The sequence below is a fragment of the Hippoglossus hippoglossus genome, chromosome 1, assembly GCF_009819705.1.
Source record: "Hippoglossus hippoglossus isolate fHipHip1 chromosome 1, fHipHip1.pri, whole genome shotgun sequence".
Taxonomy (NCBI): Eukaryota; Metazoa; Chordata; class Actinopteri; order Pleuronectiformes; family Pleuronectidae; genus Hippoglossus; species Hippoglossus hippoglossus.
The window spans coordinates 3,896,881-3,921,009 of NC_047151.1; the positions used below are offsets into that span (position 1 = coordinate 3,896,881).

The window sequence follows — 24,129 nt, forward strand, 5'->3', positions numbered from 1 at the left end:
GAGGAACTGTAGTGTTGGTTGATAAATCTCTGAGGATTTGACATTAACTGATCCCTTTCACTTTAGACATTGTCTTCTGATCCATTGTTGATATTAAACATGTGATTTGATCAGCTTTAATGAATGACATATTGGAAAAACACATATCCTGAGGAAATTCTGTATACACTGAAGTAGAGTATATAAAATGTGACATCAGTCAATTGGTCAATGTGTTGTTTCTGTCATACAAATAATAACATTGCATGACAAAGGAAGTGATATCCATGTGCTACCATCAAACCGACTTCTCTTACGATGGCACCAGGCCTCCATTAATCTGTATTGGGAAAAGCAGGCTCCCAGTGAAAAATATATGAAGTTCAGTGTGGAGACGATAAAAAATGCTGCAGTTTCTTAGCAACAGCAGCACCTGAAGATGATTGACACACACACACACACTGGTAAGAGAATGGAAACTCTTCTCTTGTTCAAGTAGCTCAACTCAAATATCCACTCAGAGAACACCCGGCAACACATGTCAGAAAATGACCAGGTCATTAAAGTTTGAATCGGTGATTAATGATGCTGAATCATCAATGGTTCAAATTCAGACAAGTTATTTCTGATATCAAGACCATGTGTCTCCACTACTGTACATGCCATCATGGTGTGAATAAAGGATATCTTTCCTGGTCTTACTGGAGCATAGATATTTGATACTTTAAATACTTCTATTTCTACCAATACTTATTATGCTATTTGCATAACAAGCTATTTGCCTAATTTTTATTTGTAATATCATAAAAAGTTATTTCATCAAAAACATCCTTAAGTGGACTGAAAGGTTCTGCCACAAGGTGGATCCTTGCGCTAACAGCAAACTGGAATAACTTAGGTTATTTGTTGTTGCAATGCTGCACTCTAGTGGTAAATAAGAGGAAAACCCTGCTGAAAAAAAACCCAATACATTGACTGAAAGATGTAATATTCAGTAGGCTACTAAATACTTAATAACAAAGAAAATCTTTCTGAACAATTACCTGATTTTACAACACAGAAATGATTTCTCTCCAACATCTGTCACATTCCCACATTGTTAGTGGTTTTATTGTGCTTCTATACATGTATGTAATATTACTGTCATATCTGCCACATAACCTCAGGAATACAGGCAATACAATTCAGACCATGAAATTTGGTGCAACAGAATGGCCATAATGTTGCACATGCAACATGCCTGGTGGTGAAACCTGTTCAAACTGAGGCACACTCACTGTGATGTACTTCCACACGCCAAAGGCAATAGTATTTACATTTATGTAAGTTCTTTTTGATTTTATTTCACTTCTTTTTACTTAATGTGTGGCCACTATATTCACTGTGTACACCATGCACCAATGCAAATGGAAAATAAACTTACTGGAACTTGAGTTGAGGAAGAATTGCTTGGAGAAAATGACACTCAGAGGGTGTTTTTCTGATGATAGCTGTGTTATTTCTGCTTGTCTTTACAGCTCTAATACAATGACCCACTATCATTTAATCTGTGTTTTTTCAGATCTCTGTGGGAACAAGGAAAACACACCACCAAACAACACTGTAAGGACAATGTAGGTGAGATGCTTTTATTAAAGTAAAAAATATTTACAGCTAACCTAGCACTCAGTTATTTGACTGAAGAAGAGGAGGAAGATGTGATATAGTAATATGGTGAAGATGATAAAGTGTGGATTAGAGGTGGCAGCAGGAAGGGGTGGTGCCATCACTAATCCACCGGCACCGGCAGGTCCTGGGGGTCGTTGGCCTCTGGAAGGTGGTGACTGATCTCAGGTCGGTCACTGTTGAGCTCTGCGTACTCCACTGAACCCTGCTGACACAGAGCCATTAAACACTGTCACTGCTTCATTTACCATCCTGAACCTTTAAGCCCGGCACACAACACAAAGCAGCTAACACTGAAGCACACAACTATGCTGTTGATAGATAAACAAATTAACAAATAAGACGCAACATTTTGTAAAAACAATGTCACATGAGCACATGTTAGTGCCTTTTGGTTCATGTATTGAAAACAGTTGCCTGTGTACTCTGATTTTAAGTTGATTCTCATCTGTTGGCCAAACTACCTTGGAGATAACCCTCGTTTTTCGTGTTGCTAAGCCTAATGACACACTCCCGGAGGAAGATTTCAGAAACACAAAGTGCAAATTTACATCAGCTTCTCGAGGCGCAGACAAACTATTACAAGGCTGCGTTCAGAGTGAACTGCTTTATCTGTCATCTAGGAGATACACTGATGAAAGAAACGACCATATTCAGATCATGATGTCACATCCTTTGCTTATTTTTTCAACTTCTTCTCTTTAGCCGCCTGAAGCACCATTTAGGGGCAAATGGTGTGTTTGGGAGGGTTGGTGATTACGGCTTGCATGGCGGACAGTGCACTGGCTGAGATGGGCTTGGAGTTAATGTGATTGGACCACTGCACTGATCTGACTGGGCGATAGGGAAGGAAGCCCCGGCCCAAACGCCTTTGTTCTTGTCAGGAAACTTTGACAGCCATTTCCCACTGGGCTGCTATCGGCCTGCAGAGGGTTAGGGTGATCAGGAGGCAGCCAATGCAGGGACATAAAATGGTTTTAGTATTTCAGATTACAAGTAACACACATAATGTTACTGTGTATAATTATAAAGTTTTAATTATTTCATCATATTGGCCAAGTTATAGACATACTGGTGAACTGCTGCTTTGAACGGATGGAGTTTGAACTGAATCTACCTCCATAGAAATAAATGCATTACATTAACTTAAGCTGATTAGTGGTTTATAATGAACATTTAACATTTTTAATTGACTTTGCATCAATATCTGAATGAGATATTAAATATAATGGTAATCTATAACAGCAATTTTATATAAATAGTTTTGCTTGCATGTATGGATATCAAATTAATCATTGATTAAAATTAAAATTTTGAAAACTGCAGAAAATGATGCAGATACTGTATATATAATTTATATGTAAATTTGTATAATGATAGTAATGGTACAGAGTGAGAGGAACATATTTAAATAGGATTGATTGTGCAGTTAATTACTCACATAGTCATGGTGGTCAGCATCACCTAAAGGACAAAGCAACACAAAATAAATGTATCACAAAGGAAATAAAATTAAATTGTATTTGTTTGGCACCAAATCATAATCTACATTATCTCAAGGAAATTTACATCGTAAAGTCAAGACCTTATAAATGATAGAAAAAACCCAACAGTTCTCACAATGAGCAAATATGGGTTGGTCGGGTGACTCAACGTCCTCACTGGCTGACCTCAGAGTTATTCATTAGTCATTTGTCAGTTGTGATAACAGAGCTGAACCTGCTGCCTCACTTGTTCCTCCACTGCAGAGGCCCATTGTTTCAGACTGCCCAGCATCAGCCAATGAGTCCTGTCCCTTTCCTCTATATCAAAACTCCTTCTGACTCGTACAGATGCTTCGCACACCGACCCAGGATTCTTTTGTTACTGTTGAACAGGAAACATTAGGACTCTGATAGACTGCTTGATAGACACGTCCAGCGTCTGGCTGCTGTTCTAATAACAGGAAGTTCCTGCCAGCAGTAATAGGATGTAGTCATGGTTCTGTAGCTGGCCAGGGTAAACTGTCTTTCCATCAGTGATACAAGTTCTTATCTCTATAATGTTCAGTAAGATCCAGAAATGTCTCTTTTACCTTCATGATGCAGTATTTAAAGCTACATTAATTGATAATTTTGCCACTGGCCATATTATCGTTATATAAACTAATGCAGTACCCATCCTAAACCTGCATGTGTTAACGCTCCAGAGCATTATTCATTGTCATTTGTGAGAGAGAATGAGAGTTCTACAATATACTGTTACTATTTTATTGTTTGTCTGCTGGACGTTGTGTGCAGAGTTTCTTTTACACGGCCTATGCAGAGTGAAGTAAGAAAACTTTGCATTCATCCTACCTGGTTTATCTGCAATGAAAATTTGAGAGTCAATGTTTTTCAGAAAATGATGTGGCTTGTATGTAAGTTTGAATGATTTACTTAACTGCTGTTTTTCTTTAAACATGCATGTCTGCTATTTCAGAGGTTCATTAAGCAACCGACACAATTTTTAGACTCAAGTTCACAACTTTTCAAAATAAAAGTTAAAAGGTTAGCAAACAGTTCCCTACATTTATGTTTGCTACAGGCACATTGACATCAATTCAGGGTCATATTTCTGACCATGTACATTAGTTTAATTGTCACTCTTCTTTAAGGTCTGGTTTGGTCTCCACCTTCTAATGTTCCACTATGTTCACTTGCAAACTGCCAACACAGGTGTTGTTCAGTTGCTTCACCAGAACTCTTTTACTGAAAACAGTTGCCTGATGTGGAAACAAGAAACAAGGCTGAAGACGGCAGTGAGGCAGTTTGGGTTTAGAAAGCTCAGCAGTACTGAAAGAAAGAGCAGAGTTGGCTGATAATGTTCTCTGAGTTCGTCACTACGAACAAGCCCAATTGTAACTACATGTAGTCGATCGGTTATTTTTCACTTCGGAAATATTCTTCAGTGCAGCTTTAAAGATGTTACACTCACCATGTGGAAGATTTTTGAGCTCGCTGTAAACTGTGTCTGTGCCTTTTCGCAGTGGGACTGTTAACGTAAAAAGCAACACATTAGCCTGCTTGAACATCAAAAGATGAAGTTTTGTAGATACTGTGTTTGATCTGTCATTTTGAGAAAACCTAAAAATATGCGGGTTGTGTGACATTCTGCCATCCCTGGCCTGCTGGGAGCTTCAGCACAGGACGGCTAGTATCAGACACCAGCCAGGCAATTAGTTCAACCCTTCCTGTTTATAAGATCTGCAGTGGTTCTGGAAGTCCCAGCAGTTACAGCGACCTGGAGATATATTAGTTATGGGTAATTAGGCCCCTCCCAGGTCTTGTCTTATCAACTGTAAAGGAATGTGGGCAAAGCAGGGGAAAATGGTTTGGCAAAGAAGTTTGGAGTGGAGGGGGGAAAAAAAGCAGAATGGTTAGAAAACAGAGCGACAAAAAGAAGGAGAAATGAAGAGAGAGAAACAAAGTTATTTAAAAAATGATAAGAAATGGATTCAAAACACCACAGGTTTGTGTGTTTACCTCTGACAGTATCCACTGGCTGGGGATGCACCACCTCTGTATACTCTACATCAGGCTCGCTGGACACCACACTGCTCTCCTCGTCATTGGCTACATCAAGCACATGATCAATTTAATTCAATTGTTATTGTATAGCCCCAAATCACAACAACCCAACCGTTCCCACGACATGCAAACACTTTGCGACTGTGGAGAGAAAAAAAATCCCTCATTTACTGGAAGGAACCTCTAGAACCAGACTCAGTGTGGACGGCCATCTGCATCGACTGGATCAAGACTCAAAGCCTTTACATGATGGCAAACTGCATTACAAGCCCCACTCACCTGCTTCAGGTGGTCGCTCACTCCACACACTGACGGCCGCTCGGACCACCCTCACTGTGACACACAGAAAGACAGTCATTAGGTCAGACAGCTGCCAAACCCCCACATCAACTCACTGATTAGAATTAACACACATACATTGATAGGTAATTAAAATAGCATCACATTTGCAGGGACGCAGGTATATCACCTGACACAGAGTGTTGCAAACGATGACACATTATTATCGCAGATATGAGCACTTTGTTTATCATAGCTTGCACATTATGTCCAGCGAGACAATCTTCACATCAACACCATTTCAAAGCCTAAATAAAATCACCAGAAGAAACAGGTACATTTTAGGCTATAAATGAATTGCACCACAGTCGCATGACTCCAGCTCCACCGCCACTAAGCTGCCAGCTTGTTATTTGACTTAGCACACTTACTTTAGCACATGTATCTCTTCTGCAAAAGCCTATAACAGCTTGGAAGAGCACTGTTGTAAACACAAGGCTGTAAATGTGTGATGAGTGGAATGGTTTTCATGTGTGCTGGGGCCGAATGATGTCCCTGACAACCCATTTAGTAACTTGATAGGAACCACTTTAAAAACATCTTAATAAATCATGAGTGGGGTGTTTACCAATGTGAATCAAATGAGAAAATGTCTTGACAACAGAAATTATTTCAGGCCTCTGACCAGAAAGCCCCCCCCCCCCCCCCCCAAATAAAACAACAAAACAACATCTGTGTTAAATCTCTATAATCTGCTGTGAAGCTACAGCCAACAAATGGTTAGCTCAGCCTGTAGCATGAACCCTGGAAACAAGGAAAAAGCTGGCTAGAAAAAGTTATTTTCTTATTTTTGCTGAAAGCATAGACTGTATATAAAGATGGACACACAACAGTTCCCCTTAAGTGAAGCCAAATCATCTTGACCGCCCCCTAGTGACTGGCTGCAGTGCGGGTCATAAACCCCACTCCTCCACAGAGAATGGGTCATGGATCAAACCCAAAATAGACATAAATAAAGGTTTATTTAAGAAGGTTTCTGTAGTTCTTCACTGGTTTACTTTCAAATGTTCATTATTCTGGTAAAATTGGTTTTAATGGTTATATTTTGATGTTTGAAACGTCACGATTGACAGCTGAGACTGACTCACGATTGGTTGAGTGCATTGGTGGGACGTCAGTTACACAGCTCACCTCTACGATCACTACTGCACAGACTCTGGCTCCAAATGAGGTCAAGAGCGCAAGATTGCAGCGTTCATATCCAGGATATTTTAGCTTCACTTTAGTACAGCGAAAGGAAGAGGAAACACGTTTTAAAAAATCTATCAACCAGCTCCATTAAATTTAGCTCATTGCCATGTTATATCTTGTTTGTTTAATTTATACAAAAATCAAAGTGTGAAAATGAGAGACTGCAGCCAGTGTAGAACAGAGCCAGGCTAAGAGTTTTCCCCTTCAGGTCTTTATGCTAAGCTAAAGTGAGCTAACCATTTCAGTCAGACTTGAGAGTCATTTCAATCTTCTGATCTAACTTTTACACTTCTGTATTCTAAAAGCTGTAACGGAAAGATATGAGATACTTTATGTGGGACATCTCTACAATTTGGCCTTCAGTGTATAGACTTTATATCAAAACAAAAGCAGTAACAATGGAGCACACGTCTTCATCTGGGTCAGAAATCCTCCGCTGCTTCGAGCACAATAGTTTGTTATTACAGCAACGGCTGCACAATAAATTCTGGCAAAAACAACTTCCCAGTTGGTAATGTAATCTCACACACAGCTCGACCAAAGCTCATATGATTAATTTCCTCCACCAGCTGCATGCATTCATGCAACGTATGTGTCCTGAGACAAAACAAGACCCTCCCTCCCCAGCACCATCAGTTTTATCAACACTGAACCCCCCCCCTCCCCCCTCCCCACCACCAACAAGCTGCTCTGTGCCAACAGAGGAAGTTTCTTGCAGAATCCATTGTTTTTCGACTCTTTGAAGGAAGTCTGTGTTGTGTTTTCCTTTTTTTAAGAAATGAGGCAACTTCATATTATGTTGGTAATTTTTGTATTGGATCCGTGCACCATTCAGCACAAAGAAGTAGAATATTAGAACATAATGCATGATTATATAAAAGAAAATCTTTTTTTTAACCACAAATTAATTTAGCCTGCAGTGCACTAGCCAGAGCAAAATGAATGGTACTGACACATTTCTAAATAAAACCAATGTCTTTATTCTACAAGTGTCTCTTCCAGTCAGTCAAGGGATCAACCAAAATATATACATACATTTCCTGTCATGGTGATAAAATGTATATACAAATGAGTCAGTCACCAAACCTATTTATACATGTACATCAGACAAAAAGAGCAGTTCCTACAAAAAAGGACATGCAATCACACAAACAGACACATGGGGATGAAAGAACAAAGGAGAGACACTAATGTTAAGTATGAAATCAAAGGCTATTCAGATTGCAGGAGGAGGGGAGAGGGAGCAGCGGGTCCTGGTTTATATCTCATCATAACAATGCCCCTCCTTTTTCTTGAGAGTGTAGACTATATAGAGTGAAAGAAATGTCCAATTGTACAATAATTCTACATAAATAGGATTAATGCTTAACATTTTTTAAATTCAAGTCCCTCCTACTGCAGAGCTTCTCTACACTGTGGCTGGGACACTGTAGCTGCTCCTGTTGCTGATGTCAGCGGGAAGCGATGCCACGCTATCTCACGTCCCATTGGTCACCCTCCCCTCCATGCCATCATACAGTGGCGCTGCGTCTGGAAGAAGATGATAATGGGCGCTCTAAGCACTTTGTAACACTTGACAATTAATGCCGTGTACCGTGAATTAACTACTGAAGCAAATTGCATCTTAAGGAGTTAAAGGAATAGTTCACTGAAAAATGAAAATTCACTCATTATCTAGTCACCACTATGCTGATGGAGGAGTGGGTGAAGTGTTTGAGTCCATAAAACCCTTTAGGATTCTCAGGGGTAAACAGTGTTGCAGCCAGACATTCAAATTCAACTCGAAGCAGCATCATTTACACACTTTCTCACGCACACTGCACACACTGCAAACACTGCACACACTGCAAACACTGCAAACACTGCACACACTGCACACACTGCACACACTGCACACACTGCACACACTGCAAAAAAGCTCTCGCCCAAGGGCACGCACAGGGTGCGCGGAAGCATTGCTGGTTCCGAAAGCATCGCTACTTCCGTTTTTCTGTTGTTTTTTACGTTTGAAGAATCTGTCAACATTTACTTCAATTGTATTGAATTTGGCTCCAACGCTTTTCACCCCTGAGAAGTGTTTTGTGGACTCAAAGACTTCACCCAGCCCTCCATCGGCATAGATAATGACCTAATTTTCATTATTCGGTGAACTATCCCTTTAACTTCCTACTGTTTCTATACATAGACACAAAGACAATGTACATGCAAAACAGACAAAGACAATATGTTCACTCGTACACACATTGTGCATGCATATAAACTTTAAGGGGATATCTACAGCAGCATAGATAGTTACATAAATGGTAATTAGGTCCCCACCACATGATCCCTGCATGCATATTAGAACATTAGAACATATATCAGGGGAGTGAGACACTGAGATTTCAACAGGAAACATGCTGTGACTGTTGAGGCGTGAGAATGGCTGATGAGAACAGTCATGGGTACACAATCCAAAAGTCAAACCACGCTTCCTGTGGCTGTGTTTAAAACCTCTGTGTCGCATTAGACTTACTGTCAAAGAACCCTCAAAGGCTTTCTGACAAATGTTAAAAATGAGGTCTGCTGGGCAGGATTGTCAATAATACTAATCTAATCCAAATTGCAGAAAGTGCTGATAAGAACAAACATGTTTACATGCACTGTTCTTAGCCAAGACATTTAATCTTTGTATTATTTATGACTATCACCTGTTGAATATACTTCCCTCTTTAAAAAAAACTATTTCAAAGCTATTTGCAAAAGTATGCAAACCTTCATTGTTTGTTTGCTACCTCGCAGCTTTCGTATTTATTATATTTATCTGGAGAATTGTTTCTTTTCTAAGAACATAATGTAATAGCGTGAAAACAATGGGAATGTGCCCCGAGTCCATGACATACAAACAAAATGGAGACCTACTCATTTAAACAGCTCTATAGTGCAACAAGTGGTCAACACTACACAGGTTTCCTTTAAAGTTGTGTCGTTTTTACGTTCTTTTCACTTTGTCCTTTCTTTTTTTTTTTTACTTTTATTCTGCCAAACAACCAGACTTCTACCGTTGTCTACATATATTTAAGTTTCTATTACAATACTTAAACATCAGAGTACAATCCTTAACTTCACTGTACAGCATATAAAAAAAACAATACTTGATTTGCTGGACTAATGTGCTGTATATTATGGACTGCTACTACTGTACACTATATATATTCAGCAAATATCAGAAATATTAGTCCTATTGTTAGCCTCTGTTCTGAGCTGCTACTGTCCATAGGTTTTGTGACTTAGTTGTTGTAACTACAATTTCTATGTTGGGATTGATGAAGTATGCCACTTAATTCAAAAGAATAGTTTGACATTTAGGGAAATATGCTTTCTAACTGACAGTTACATGAGGACATTGATACCAATTTCATGCCTGTACTCTAATATGAACTTGGCATCAGGAGATGGCTAGCTTAGCTTAGCTCACTGAGTAAAATATTATGTCTAAGTCTTTGTTTATTCTTTTGTAAAACTAAAGCATAATATTTAAGAGGTTACAGGGTTTGTTTGCCAGGAGCAGTAACATCCTGGAGTCTTGTCATCAACATGAGGAACATCATGAGGTCACCATGGGGACACCAGATCACCAATAAGTCTCCATGTGAATAATTATGAGATATGAAAAATGTATAAATAGTTAGTCTCTCCTAATACTGGTTTAAAGCGTATATTGTACTGCCTGAAAGGTGGGGAAATCGCTTATAATGGAAGTCTATGTGATTCTTACTCTCCAAACATGCAGAACCAGCATATGATAAAACCAGCTGATAAAAACTAGATACACCGTCGCTGACTTGGACAGAATCTGTCACATACAGAGGAAGCAAGTAATCGAGCCAACTCACACTGACAATTCAGCAGCTGCTTCTCTTTTACCTACAATTAGAGAGGAGAGGTGAGAGGAGCAGGAGGAAGGAGGCAGAGGAAGGTTTTCATACATAGTTAGACATAAGGGCCCCGAGTTGCTGGAGGACTGTAGGTCTCTCTACCTCTCTTGGATTTGAAGTACAGCACGCAGGCCACCACCAGCATCGACACCACCACCAGACACACGCCCCCGATCACGGCTTTCTTCCACAGCGCCATGCGTACTGTGGAGATGGAGACACAAAAAAAATCAGGCAAAGCACAGGGGGAGAGAAGAGAAGTAATGGGACATGATGACAAAGGTAGCGCAGGAGAAAGACAAAGAAGTTGATCCCCCTCATCTCTAAAAATGTTGAAGGTATCAAACAAGCAATATTTCTGCATATTCTGAGCATCTGACACCATATAAACCTAGATTTTTAGCCTTGCTAGCAGTTTGAACCTGGAGAGAACAAACATACAAACAGGCTGTGCCTCAATTCAAGGGCCCACGATGACCACCTCCTTTGTGGGGCAGGTAGACCATGAGGGCCGAGGTCTGGTCTACAGAGGCTTTTCATGATTGGCATCTCCAGCTAGTTCCGCCCTTATTGCTGTTGCCGAGCAACAGAGCTCAATTTGGACACTATAGGAAAGTTTCAACGCCCTTTTTTTTGGTGTTTTTTTTACATTTACACTGTTCGGTTGAGTTGAAGTGTGATACTCAAGTGTTGGACATTTGAAGTACAAGCAAAATCACTGTTAAGGTAGTGAGACCAGGCCAAAACCCAGAATAGAGCTGGATTACATTTAATCAACGGGATGCACTATTGTGGAACCACTCTACCTCTACTTTCACTGGAAAGTAGTGAAAGGCTGCTCGAAAAGTCCCTCAGTCACTAAATAGCATATTACGCTCATTGAAATTCATGACATCATTGTGTCGGATTTGCATTCAGCCAACTGTCATCTCGCATTCAGCCTGTTTGCTTCTCTCCTCCTCTCTGTGCTCACATATACAGTCATTTAATAATTTACATGTATTTCTCTCTCAGTTTTCAGACAGCAGAATAAGTATAAAAAGTGATATGGCCCATTTTAGCTTATATATACATCAACCAGCTGTCACTGTCAAGCCCTTTGAAAGAGGGTTACAAAATCAGCAGACACATGAGTTCATCTATTATTAGAGTATTAAAAATGATCAGTCAGAGATATAAAGCTCATCAGCAGACACATGGTCTACAGGTTTGCCTGCAGAGGTAAAAGCCCAACCTCATGATCATGGGTCAGTGCTGACGACTCTCTTCTCTGGAAAGTAGCTAAGGTCTGTCCCAACAATCCACTAGATTTGTGGTTAGGTGTACTAATGACATAAAATCATTAAAGGGGTCTGGATAGTGAGTAAATCTAGCGACAAATGTGCTAAGTTGGACACACTGCCATGTGAATGCCTCCCTAATGGCATAAAATAAACTATTTGAGCCAATTCATTTTGAAAGAGTAACAGCAAATGGGGAAACGCCAACACTCAACCAGCCAACCAATGGTGTAAATTCATTACTCAGTGAGTCACAGACATTCGTTGGCCTCGCTGTTGCGGTCCAGCAAAAAATGTGATCTTGAGACACCTTAAATGCTTCTTTTCCCTTCCTGGATTCTTAGTTTTGTGTGAATACAAAATGCGTTCATGCACAAAGGATTATGCTAAGTCGCCTGCTTTTTGGTCAAACTCAAAAACAAGGACAGAAAAAGAACAAAAAGAGCAGCAAGTCTGGTGAAGGTTGGTTCCTACAGAATATAAATACTCATCAGTCTCACCCTCTATGGTGACCTTCTCACTGCGGACCACGATGTTGGCGTGGTTGACAGCCTCGCAGTAGTATGTGCCGCTGTGCTCTTTGGACAAATGTGAGACTTGGTAGTGTGTGTTGTTCTTGTCGGTGGTGGTGGTGAACAGCGGCTGTTTGTTGCCATCACGGTACCACTTAAAGGTGACTGGTGGCGAGCCTTTAGTGCCACATATCAGGTAGAGATGATCTCCCTCTGAGATCTCTGGTATGTGGGGGAGGACGGTCAGAGTCGGGTCTGTCAGAGGCACTGAGAGAGACAAATTTGAAAACAATTAGACTCAATCCATCTCAATTATTAACTGAAGTTTGTCTTTAAAACATAACAACAAGCTAATCAGACACCATCAGCACATAGTTCCACATTTTGGGCGGGTTTTTATTCAACTTTGAAGATAAAATTGTTCTCTTGTGGTAAGAAAAATGTAAGTTCCAATTCCTTAATAAGACTTGGATGGGAATTTTTTCTTTCTCTTGTATATACAGTAGTTTCTTTTTCAGCATTTCTCTATGATACAAGCTGATGTGGCTGATCAAAATTCTTTACATGTGGTAAACAATCTGGATTTATCGATGACTGTTAATGAGGCCAGTTAAAATGTGCTACTCATTTACAACAGATGAACACAGGTTATTTGTCGTTATTAGTTACCTATAACAGTAGCGTTGAGTCTTTTACTGAGCAGAGCCTCCCTGTGATTATTCTTGGCCCTGCACATGTACTTGCTTATTTCATCAGGCCTGGAGATGGTGACTGTGAAGAGAGCTTCCTGAGGGGGCAGCTTGACAGTGGTTGTGCTCAGCTGTTCATAATCCCGTATCAGGGTGTAGTTGATCGGAAAACTGCCAGTGTCCGACTGACAGAGGATCCTGAATGGTTGTCCCAGGACCGCCTTGCCAACCACTGAGATCTTAGGGATCGAGACAGACACTGCAAACAAGGAGAAACAGAAAAAGAAAACACACTGAGTTTCTGTGGCGGAATCCCATTCACCAGGAAAACCATAGTGACAGTAGAAGTGCACTCTGAGAGCTAATCTCGCCCTATCTTGCCAAGAAAAGACAGACAGACAGACAGACAGACAGACAGACAGACAGACAGACAGACAGACAGACAGACAAATATAACCTCTTTGATGGAGGATGGAAGAACATTGTTTTCTTATCTCTCATAGGCTGCATCAGTGATTTCCGTACAAAAATGTCCACATATATGTCATTATTTAACAGAATTATATTGACTATTCTGCTGCCCATTCTATAAAAGCCAATTCTATAATGATAAGGTGTTTAGCTTGGGACTGGGGAGCAGTAACTGATTTTTTATTTGACAACTAAGGGTCAGTGGGAAGGTTCAAAATTAGCGGAGGGACAAAAAAAGGTTTTCAATATGGTAATAATGTCCTATAATAGAACTATGGATGAGATAATAGAACATCTTTGTGCTATAGGGTGCATTGAAACGTCAGTACATAAAGAGAGAACCAGGTTGATGTATATTCCCTCTCAGTAGATCAGCACTTTGCAGCCTGTGCATACAACTGATTATCATTTATAATTAAACAGGCACTTTCCTATGGACTTCATAGAATGAACCTAAAAAAAGGAGAAGACTCTCGCTCACTGGCTGCACACAGTGAAGCACCCATACAAAAACCTCTGTTGCTAGGTAACAGTGGTTGTTGACATTCTCCTCTGAAGAGTGAGTCACAACCTTTCTGTTGCATTCACCTGACACATGTCTGTCTCCACAATCTGGCCTAGGTCCAACTTCTTTGTTCTTTCATTCTCAAAGCAAAATGTTACCAGTCCACCCAGCCTCTCTTGTTTTTATTAATAATAACAATAATAATAATGATAATAATAACGGTCAGCCTCTTGAAAAGTTCAGACACTGAGCTGAATGAGCTGTGCAGTCACATCAGGGATCAACAGGTATAAACAGCAGAGAGGTGGTGTCATGCCCTCTGCTCCATACCGTCAGCCCCAGCCTACCCCCCCGCCCCCCCCGCACCCAAGGACTCTGCTCTGCAGTCATTCATCTAAGTATTGTTCAAATAAATGTATCATTTGCACCTATACTCTGCCTCAGTATGTTGTGTCTGCATCTGGGTTCACTCAGTATAGTTCTCAGTAACAGGTGGTGCACATCTCAGTGAATGTACAAGCTCTTATAGGTGAAAGAAAGTCTCAGCTGGATGATCCACCGTGAGCATTTCAGCATTTAGCACGAAGCCAGACCCAGCATGAAAAAATATAAAGTCTCAAAAATATACTTGAAAAAAAAAATCCCTTTAAAGCTCTTTAAAGCTGACAGTGTTGAGTGAGTGATGCTTCTACAGTATGTTACCTGAAGACCACAGGAGGTTGACTTCAAGTTTGGAGGTGGAGGGGTGTTGCCTCTAAATCTACACATCAGTTCTTTAAAGGAGACATGTTATGCTCATAGTCGGATTCATGATTTGAATTAGGGTTATTACTTGAAAAGATTGACATGCTCTTATGTTCAGAAAAAGCATCACTGTTCTCATCCTGTCCACTGCTGCAGCTCTTCCTTTCAGCCTCTGTCTGAAACACTTGGTTTTAGCTCCTGTCTCTTTAAGCCCCCCCCCCCCCTTAACAATCCAGTGTGCTCTGATTGGCCAGCTGGCCCACTGATTGGTCAACCACAACAGAGTGGTGCATATGTTCCACGCTCACTTTAAATGGCTTTGTTAGGGGGTGTACCAGACTAGCACTAGGTGTACATTATGCAGACGTGTCACACAACATGACAATGATAATGTTGAGCCTTCACAAATCTGATGGCATCTAATTCAGATTTGCTTTGTGTTTGAAGTTTATAATATAAATATTATAACCTAAAATGTGTTCAATTGTGGCACAAGTGCATTCAGGCAAATTTATATAATTTATGACAAATTAATGTAATGAGGTGAATATCAAGTAAGCTTACCTTTAAGAAATCAAGACATTAGCTTTAAGAAACCTTTAAGAATCAGGTTAGCTCACCTTTTGGATATACAGTCAGGGTGTCACTGTGTTTCACGATGCCCTTGGCTTGAGCTACACAGGTGTAGTTGAAATCAAACTGCAAGGCCTTGCCAGAAAAGACCCCGGGCTTCATGGAGGTCAGTGGGATGTCAGGCGGCTCAAGAGTGTAGCTCAGCTCTTCCCTGGTGATTCTTTCAGAGGCGTAGTTCTCACTTTTGCAGGTTAGTGTCATATATTCCTTTTGAAAGACTTCAGCAGGAGACATGGTGAGGGTGGGCGCTGAAAACAGCTCTGTGGACAGATTTAAAAAACCTCATCTGCACTGATATCACTTAATAGCGCAAATATAGAGCCTCAAAACAAAGTGTTGTTAAAATTATCAGACAAGACAAAAATAAATAGTTAATTAAAAGAAAAAAAAATGAATTAACTAAAATGGAGTAAAAACAAATAAACAGTTTCACACTTAACCAAGACCTCCAGTTGATTACATAGAAATTGTATTCTGTCTTCCCTTTACCCAACAGTTGAGAAAACAGATATACCTAATTTATTTAGTTTTTTATTCATTAATTGTCTCTTTCTTTTAATATATACGTATGTAATGTATACATACAAAATTTAATTTTGATTCATCCGTTTATTTATTTGATAGAGACAGTGCTCATTAATCAACAGACAGTACTGGAAACGAACAGGAGCAAGCTGTGCAAATTGTTGTCCCTATAGCCAGTTTTTATAAGGCAACCTGGAATAAAATAAAATGACATATCTTATATAATTACAAATATAATAATATGATAACAAGATGATTTAAAGGCCAGAAATGTGTCAACCATTGGCTACATTTAGAGATACAAAACTGGGGACATAATAAACTAAATACTATATATAGCATAACTGTATTATTACTGATTATTCAACCTACAATGTTAATTAACATTAATAATATATATTTTTTAACCTTTGGAGAGAACCAGGCTAGCTCCCCCTCTTTACTGGCTTTATGCTAAGCTAAGCTAACCATGTCCTGGCTCTTGTTTATTATTTAGCAGACAGACATGTTGTAACAGTCCTCTCAGCCAACGTATAATGAGAGAGTACATAGCATATATTTCCCACTGACGGCTGTTAATTCAATAGTTTGTTCCCTGTTGAAAGTTTATAGAAATATTAGAACCTAAAATGAGTAGAATGTGATTTCTGACTTGTCTGATAACCTTTACAGTTACTGTATGTACAATGTAATGTACATTTGTTTCCTCTGCTCACTCACCAGTCACTGAAACCATCTTTGTGGTGACTTTGTCCACATGTCCCATCTCCAGTCTGCACTCAAAATCCCCAGGGTCCTTTGCCAGAGCGACCATACTGTGGTTGACCTTGGTTTCTCCACTGCTGAGAAGCTTTGTCCCGTGGCTCAGGTACAGGTTGTGAGTAATGTTCACAGAGCTGTTCACAGAGTTTCTGATGGTGCACGAGATGTTGAGTTGATCTCCTTCATAAACCCTGGACTGAGAGAAAATCTCCAGGACTGGAGTGATGGAGAGCTCTGAGGAGACAAAATCAGTGAAGGAAACTTCAGATGGGCCCAAAGCTTACAAAAGTAGAAATTGTAAAACTCTACTTGCCTTTGACTGAAACAGTGATCATGTTGCTCTGTTCAGACATGAAGGAGTCTGGTATTATTAGGACAGCATAAGCACAGTTAATTGTGTGGTGGCCAATGCTGCTGAAGCGAAACTTGGCTTCTAGCTGGTTGGAGTTGACCCGATTCTCCAGGATCTCTTTGGAGTCCTCATAGAAGTAGAAGAAAATGGAGCCGGTCTCCCCGGGCGCTGTGCAGCTGGCTGTTACCTCCTCCTCTTCATTGACAACATATTTGTTAAGGTGGAGAACTGGTTTCGACAGGCCTGGAAAACCAACATTTAAGAATTATACTCAGATTCATAAAACTGTACCATCTTCTGAGAATGTTTAAGATCTTCTGCCACCTCCAACATCCTCTCCTCTCTCTTATTAAAAATAACTTCTTGAATATGCCAAAGATGAATCCTGACTGTATAAGGTTCATTATCATGGCTAAATAATGCACATTTTTTAAAAGAACGCTGTTGTTCATCCCAACAGATTCCATCCAAATTTAGTGTCCTGTAGACGTGTGACTTATTTAAAATTTCTCCCAGTTGTAGCCTGGTAACTTTATCCGAGTCATTCAAACTCACCTGAACTTCTCCAGTCACAACAGATTATAAAACATTTAAAAAGGGACACACAGAGAAGCCTGTGACACAAACCAACCTGTCACTGTGAGTTTTGTAGCTTCACTTTTCCTCTCTTTGCCCTCGATATTGATCTTGCACCTATATTTGCCGGTGTTGGAGACTCTGGCCCCTGGCAGCGGGTACAGCAGATCCTCTGACGTGCTGGAGTTCTTGGTGTACACCTTTTGGCTGTCCTTGTATATCGTGTACTCACGACTCAGCACCTCCGACCCCGAGCTGCTGACGATGGCCTTACATCTCACAGTCACATTGGTGTCGCGAGTCACATTAGTACTGGGCTCAAGGGACAGGACGATGTTTCTTATCGCGAATGCTAGGGAGGGATTTAAAAAAAGGATTAGACTTAATGTACAAAGTAATCTATACTGAAAAAGTATTTTTATTTGACCTTTGTAACCATTTTTAATGATTTGGCTTCATTGTGAGCTCATATTTGATCAAAGTTGAAAATAAGTCCTCTATCCATCCATTTATACTGGTTATTCTGGTTATACTGGTTATGGTGGAGCTGGAGCTAATCCCAGCAGACATTGGACCAGAGGTGGGAAAAGTCATTCACACCTACAGCCAGATTACAATCTTCAATTACCCTCACACCTGTCTGCATGTAGTACAGTACCCAGAGGAAGTACCCCTCATAGAAAGACTGGGATTCGAACCAGGAACCTTCTTTCTGTGAGGCGACAGTGCTAAACACCACCATGCTGCCCTTATGTTGTTCCACTGTCCTCCTGGTTTTAATACCTAAAATGGGGTGTTATTGTGAGTTATATTGACAGGACTGGATTCATGTAACTTCTTATAGAGACGGTGCCTCACTTCACATGGACTTTTCAAGACTAGTGGGATGAAATATTTATCTCTGCATGGTCAAATAATTGTAAATAAGGTAATATGGTCTATGATTGGTTAAAATTTGATTCCAAACATATTGTCTCATTAAAATAAACTTGCATAAAATGTATGCACATTTTGGAATATGAGTTTATGGCTGTGTTGCTGAGGATTAGGTGAGAAGATGAAGCCAGTAACAGGATTTAATAAAGGAGACATTATATTCTTTGTTCATAATTAAACTTTAGAGATGTATTAATCTTCGGTCGGAGCAGTTTCCCACTGTGTTCAGTCTTTATGCTAAGCTAATGTAATTGACTCCTGGCTCTAGCTTCACAGTTGTGTTACTGCCACCACAGACCACATCACGCCGCTCCTCATTCAGCCTCACTGGCTTCTGGTCCAGCAAATAATACATTATAAATTCCACTGCTCACCTTTAAAGCCCTCTATAGCCTCACAGCCTCAAACCTACAGCCCTACCTGAGCCCTGGGCTCTTCCTCTGCTGCTCTGCACCACGACTCTGGAAAGAGAGGGAGTGCAGTGAAGCTTTGGGTGGGAAGTTCACTTTTTTTAGATCCACACAATTTTTGGGTGGAGTTTCATGAGTCACAGTTTGCATAGAATCGGACTGAATAGAATTTCCTTTTACCCACTTCCCATTTGAATCAGCACCTCTGACTGGTCATGCTGCTGGTATGTCTGAAATGACCATCCCTGAAATGCAGCTGCTGTTAAACTGATTATGAGCTGGTACTCAGAAGGCTAATGTGTCACAGTGGAATTCCATCCAACTGTTGTCAGGATCTTATCTGGAAATGAGTCTCATACAATAAACAATATTGTGAGTATGATGAAGAAAATTCTTTGGTGGTGTCACAGTAGATAAGAAGGCCCGCCTCACTAAGGGTTTTGAAATCAATTGGCCAAGGACATCACTGATCTTTCAGGTAAGGAGTAACCTGTTCAGCTGTCAGTAACATGAGGAGCACCCGACTCTGCCGTTTCTTTAGACAACAGCTGCAGACATTTGATGTCACTAACATGTTTTTCTGTATCCAGCCTCATGAGTCGCCCAATTTCGTTTCCTGACAAAACTATTCTAATCTAATCATGGTTATTAATCGTGGTTTTCTTTCAGGATGTTATTTTAGCCTTGTTGTCATGATCACAGCAGCCAAACTGCGTCATTCACATAACCACACGCGACCTGAACCCATCCAGTTACCGTGTCCCACGCACCAACAGGTGAAATCTAATGAATAAGTCAGAGGGGAAATATCTGCTCATGTTCATGAATGTAGAAGCGACTGTCCAAAGGAGCAACAACTCTTCAGCAGTGAGTAAGAAGCTTTTCAGAAACTTTTAAAAGTGACAACAGTTTAGTTTCCCACAGTGTAACTGAGACAGAAAGCATCTGCACACGTACACTGAGCCTCCCCACTGATTCACCCATATGGTGGAGTATTAGAGTCGACAGGCTGCTTTTGTGACTCAGAGTGGGCGTCTGTGGGGCAGTAAACAAGCCTGGAGAACGAGGAAAAAAAGGCACGAAAAGCACTTTGTTAGAGAAACGAGCAACACAGGGGACCCATCAGGAACCAGAGGCAGCTGAATCCAGCCCACATGCAGCATCATTCAGCAGGACCCGGCAGGACCTGGCAGGACCCGGCAGGACCCGGCAGGACCCGGCAGGACCTGGCAGGACCTGGCAGGGCCTGGCAGGACCTGGCAGGACCCGGCAGGACCCGGCAGGGCCTGGCAGGACCTGGCAGGACCCGGCAGGACCCGGCAGGACCCGGCAGGGCCCGGCAGGACCCGGCAGGACCCGGCAGGACCTGGCAGGACCCGGCAGGACCTGGCAGGGCCTGGCAGGACCTGGCAGGGCTGCTGATGACAGGAGTCAGGGAGCAGGGCAGAGTTTTGCTACGGGTTCTCCATAAGCTGTTTCAGTCATGGTCGCCTCACACAGAGTTAAATACAGTTTTGATTTTTGGTATTCCATTTTATGCTATTTCACTTATTAAAGCACGTGACTGTACAGTTTTGCTCTCCACCCATTCACACACACATTCATACAGTGCATCTATGTGCAGCACTTTCTCTATCACACATCACTCACACACTTACAGCACAGCCGTCAGGGGCAATTTGGGGTTCAGTGTCTTGCCCAAGGACACTTGGACAATGGGGGAGACGAAGATCCAACTGTGACCTTATGGTTAGTGGACGACCTGCTGTATATTTCTGGTCAGATAATGGTTTGACATCGATCTAATAATTCCAGAAATCTGTCTGACTGTTGAACGCATATCTTGAGAATCGTTCATCTTATCAGCTTTACACTTGGTATGTGTTTTGTTAAGGGCCAAAGGAAGTGCAGTGTCAAACTTTGTACAATTTGGACAAGCTATACATTCAATTAAATACAATTTGAATAAAGTGATGACCAGAGCTCATTGACATTGTGAGTTGAGCTTCTCTGAACTTTGAATAAACAGGTGGCAGCAGCGGTTCTGTGGACTGAGTCCTGCAGCAAGTCTTTACTTAGTGCAGCTCAATTACTGCAGGTCACGTTTACAGTTTCACTGCACTACACCACCACTACACTGCACTAGCTAAAAAAAAGAAAGAAACTTTTTATAGGCTTATGAAATGTGATTGAATTTTTAAGATTAAACTTGTTCTTCTTAAACTTTTCAGCTTGAGACCTGTTACAAAGACAGTTTCTGTCCACTATAGAGAAGTTTTGCCTCTATACATTTGCAGAAGTTCCATTTAAATAACAGTGAAACAATGAAACATTGTTTGACTCACAGGGACCACTTTTCTACACGATGGATAAACTAGTGAACGAGAATACTGCTTGAAAGTGGGTTTGACCTGCAGCCACGGCCTCAGGCTGGATTCAAACTCAGGTCACTGGGGTGAAGCATCAACCATGTTGAGCGACCACAGCACCAGCACCAAGATAATCAACAAGATAGGACAGAAAAAGTATTGAATTTGTTTGGTTTCACTCATATCAAAAGTGTCTTCTAATCCTTGCGTTAGTCTTCTATCAGGAAGTCTGCTCACACATCTGCTCTAGAAAGCTCTTGTAACTTTAACCTTCCTACCACCTTACCTCAGCACTCAATCATAGTTACTATAGAAAGGTAATACATGTGCAATCCTTGCACCTTTTTAACAGAAATATAATTTCGTTTATGTCTAAAAAACATTAAAATCTAACAATCTGAAATGTGATTTCAAAGGAAATCCGTGTTCTGAGAGGCAAGAAAACCAGTGCAGGAAAAAACACAACAAAACACGTCCATATAGCCACTTACGAAATCTGTGTGTGTTTTTTCTACTTCCAGCCTGAACCTGCTAGTTTGGCCCCAACTCGAGCAAGATCTTTATCTTTATTACAGCTGCTCCGGCCAGTCTCATGCCTTCCATCTCCAACCCACTGTGGAGGACAGGGAGGCGTGTGACACTTCCTGACACAACTTTTCCACCGTACCACAGACCAACGATGTGAAAGCTCCGATAACAAACAGGCCTGTTTCCACACTGACCCCATCTCTGCTTTTGGCTTTTTAAGTGTTGCTTTAGTGGCCGACAGCTGATTATAGAATACCTAAAATCCTATGAAAAGTAAATCAAAGAAGCTCCACAACCACTAACTCTTAAATCCAGTCACTTGCAGCCAATTACAGTTCTGTGGAAGATACTGAGTAACGTGTCTCTGTGTAAAGAGCAGTCAGTTATTGTCGGCTGATACAGAACACATTCTACTTACATCGCTGTGCGTCCACCACTATCCCTGGATGGAAGTCTTGAGATAAGAGAGAAGAAAGCACCAGATTAGAGACAAACCCACTAATCATCCAGAAATAAGGAATCCATGGAAGAAGAGAACATGTCAGGAGTCTTACAGCTGGACAGGAGCGAGGAGGTGAGCAGTAGTAGGAGGCCCATCCTGTCTGAGGAACACTGACGCTCCTGCTGCTGGCTGTCCTGGAGGTCAACTGCCTGGTGACTATAGGCTGGATTAAAGGTGGTGTGTCCGTCTGTTTGTATGTGCATGTGTGTGGCGGTCAAATCTGGACCTGGTGGGCGGGAACAGACACTAAGGTGGTGCTCCACCTCAGCCAGTCAGTAATCAGCCTGCGGTGGCGGTTATCACCCCGAGCAGCCATCAGCTTGGCTTAATTTGACAGGAAGTGAGTGTTGTTTCCTCAGGATGTTCATGCGGCCGACTCTTTGCTGCTGTGGAATGTTCTCCTCTGGTCAGTGTGTGTGTGTGTGTGTGTGTGTGAAGTAGTCACAATAATACTGTAGTGCTTGGGTTGCAGCAGTCGGGCCGGTGACCTCTGGTCTCGGCTGGCGGTGCTGAGCAGGTAGAAAGAAGAACAAGACGGTGACGACGTTCTTTGTGTGGAAAAGCACGAGGTGAAGATGATGATTCAGCTGAGCTACTGAAATCTGAGCCCGACTCTTACAGGACACATGGAGGAGGCACTGCTCCACTTATTACTTACATCGTGACATACAGACAGTAGGTGTTTCCATGGAGACGTCACTTTTGACCTCAGTGGTTGGTCAAGGCCCTGATTTTAAATGAGATCTAAATGATCTGATTAAAATGGAGCCTGAAAGAGTTCAATATTAAATAATGACTCTACCATCAGGAAGTATGTAACACTAGTGTCTCAGTTCACAAAGACTGCCTCCTTTGTGTGGTAGACCTTGAAGGCCGAACCCAAATGAGACGGTCTGCTTTACAGAAGCCTTCTGTGATCTGCCTCACCAGCTTGTTCAATCCTTATTGCTGTTGCCTAGCAACAGAGCTGCAGATGGAAATGATGGGAAAGTTTTTTTTTTTTTTTAAACACATGTACCATTAGCTGTTAGATTGAGTTGGAGCGTGGTACTCAAGCCCTGGACGTCTTGTCGCTTGTCTGTGCCATTACCTCTTTGAAAACCAGTTCATCACAGAAGCCGGTGAATCCTGGGATAGCTTGGGCCGGGCAGGATCCATCACTTCTCTGGGATGGAAGGACGCATTTGTAGGAGCCTTCAAAATGGAAAATAGTCGTCACGCTGCTGAGACCTAATTGGTATTGAAATGCAGCCCCTGAATTGAGACACAGCTACTGTGTAACATATTTAAAATTTGAAATGTGTAGAACTGGAACATTTAACATTATTTTCATCTTGTTGGCTGTTGTTAATTCTGTTGTTTCATCTTTAACAATGATAAATTTAAAACGTTGTGGTTGTTTGTTCCCAACAGAAGTTTCTGAAGATCAGACTGAATTCAGTTTGAGGTGCTTCATTGATGTGTGAGCACGTGAATGCTTATGCACATCTTATTAGGGTTCTTGTTTTTATCATACATTCTGTGTTCCTTCAGTATTTTACAGTTCAGAAATAGGTAGTAAAATTAGAGTGAAGGCCTCTGATGAGTCCACTGGGCTTCCTGCCTCCCACTGCACTGTATATATTTAAATATTATCTTGTCATTTTGTACATGTATTTTTTAACAGAACTCTTTTTTTTTTTATATACAAAAATAA

General features: G+C 41.1%; 1 protein-coding gene across 11 annotated transcripts; it reads right to left on the bottom strand.

The window, feature by feature from the left end:
• Positions 1–1,586: 1,586 nt before the first annotated feature.
• si:dkey-237i9.8 (platelet endothelial cell adhesion molecule) lies at positions 1,587–22,668 on the bottom strand. 11 transcript variants are annotated; one of them, XR_004614989.1, is made up of 15 exons: positions 22,486–22,668; positions 22,350–22,385; positions 17,744–18,040; positions 17,074–17,355; positions 16,719–16,994; positions 15,461–15,733; positions 13,101–13,379; positions 12,420–12,698; positions 10,742–10,843; positions 10,598–10,628; positions 5,472–5,525; positions 5,148–5,237; positions 4,600–4,656; positions 3,086–3,108; positions 1,587–1,849 (listed from the first exon to the last, which is right to left on the bottom strand). XR_004614989.1 is itself a non-coding variant. In XM_034595973.1 (14 exons), exons 1-14 carry the CDS (start codon positions 22,634–22,636, stop codon positions 1,748–1,750), a joined length of 2,301 nt encoding a protein of 766 aa, XP_034451864.1. In that variant the 5' UTR covers positions 22,637–22,668; the 3' UTR covers positions 1,587–1,747. The 11 variants fall into 11 exon arrangements, 4 of the variants coding, with proteins under 4 accessions (XP_034451864.1, XP_034451854.1, XP_034451880.1 ...); XM_034595973.1 differs by lacking the exon at positions 10,598–10,628; XM_034595963.1 differs by lacking the exon at positions 10,598–10,628 and having other exon boundaries at positions 1,587–1,852.
• Between the last annotated feature and the right edge of the window lie 1,461 nt (positions 22,669–24,129).

Excerpts from the sequence above, each read along its gene's own strand:
- si:dkey-237i9.8 (XM_034595963.1), bottom strand. The coding sequence starts at position 22,636 with ATGCACATACAAACAGACGGACACACCACCTTTAATCCAGCCTATAGT. Across the intron at positions 17,356-17,743 it reads TACAAAACTCACAGTGACAG|GCCTGTCGAAACCAGTTCTC; the intron begins GTTGGTTTGTGT and ends TTGGTTTTCCAG. Across the intron at positions 5,526-10,741 it reads GTACTTCAAATCCAAGAGAG|TGAGGGTGGTCCGAGCGGCC; the intron begins GTAGAGAGACCT and ends TGTGTGTCACAG.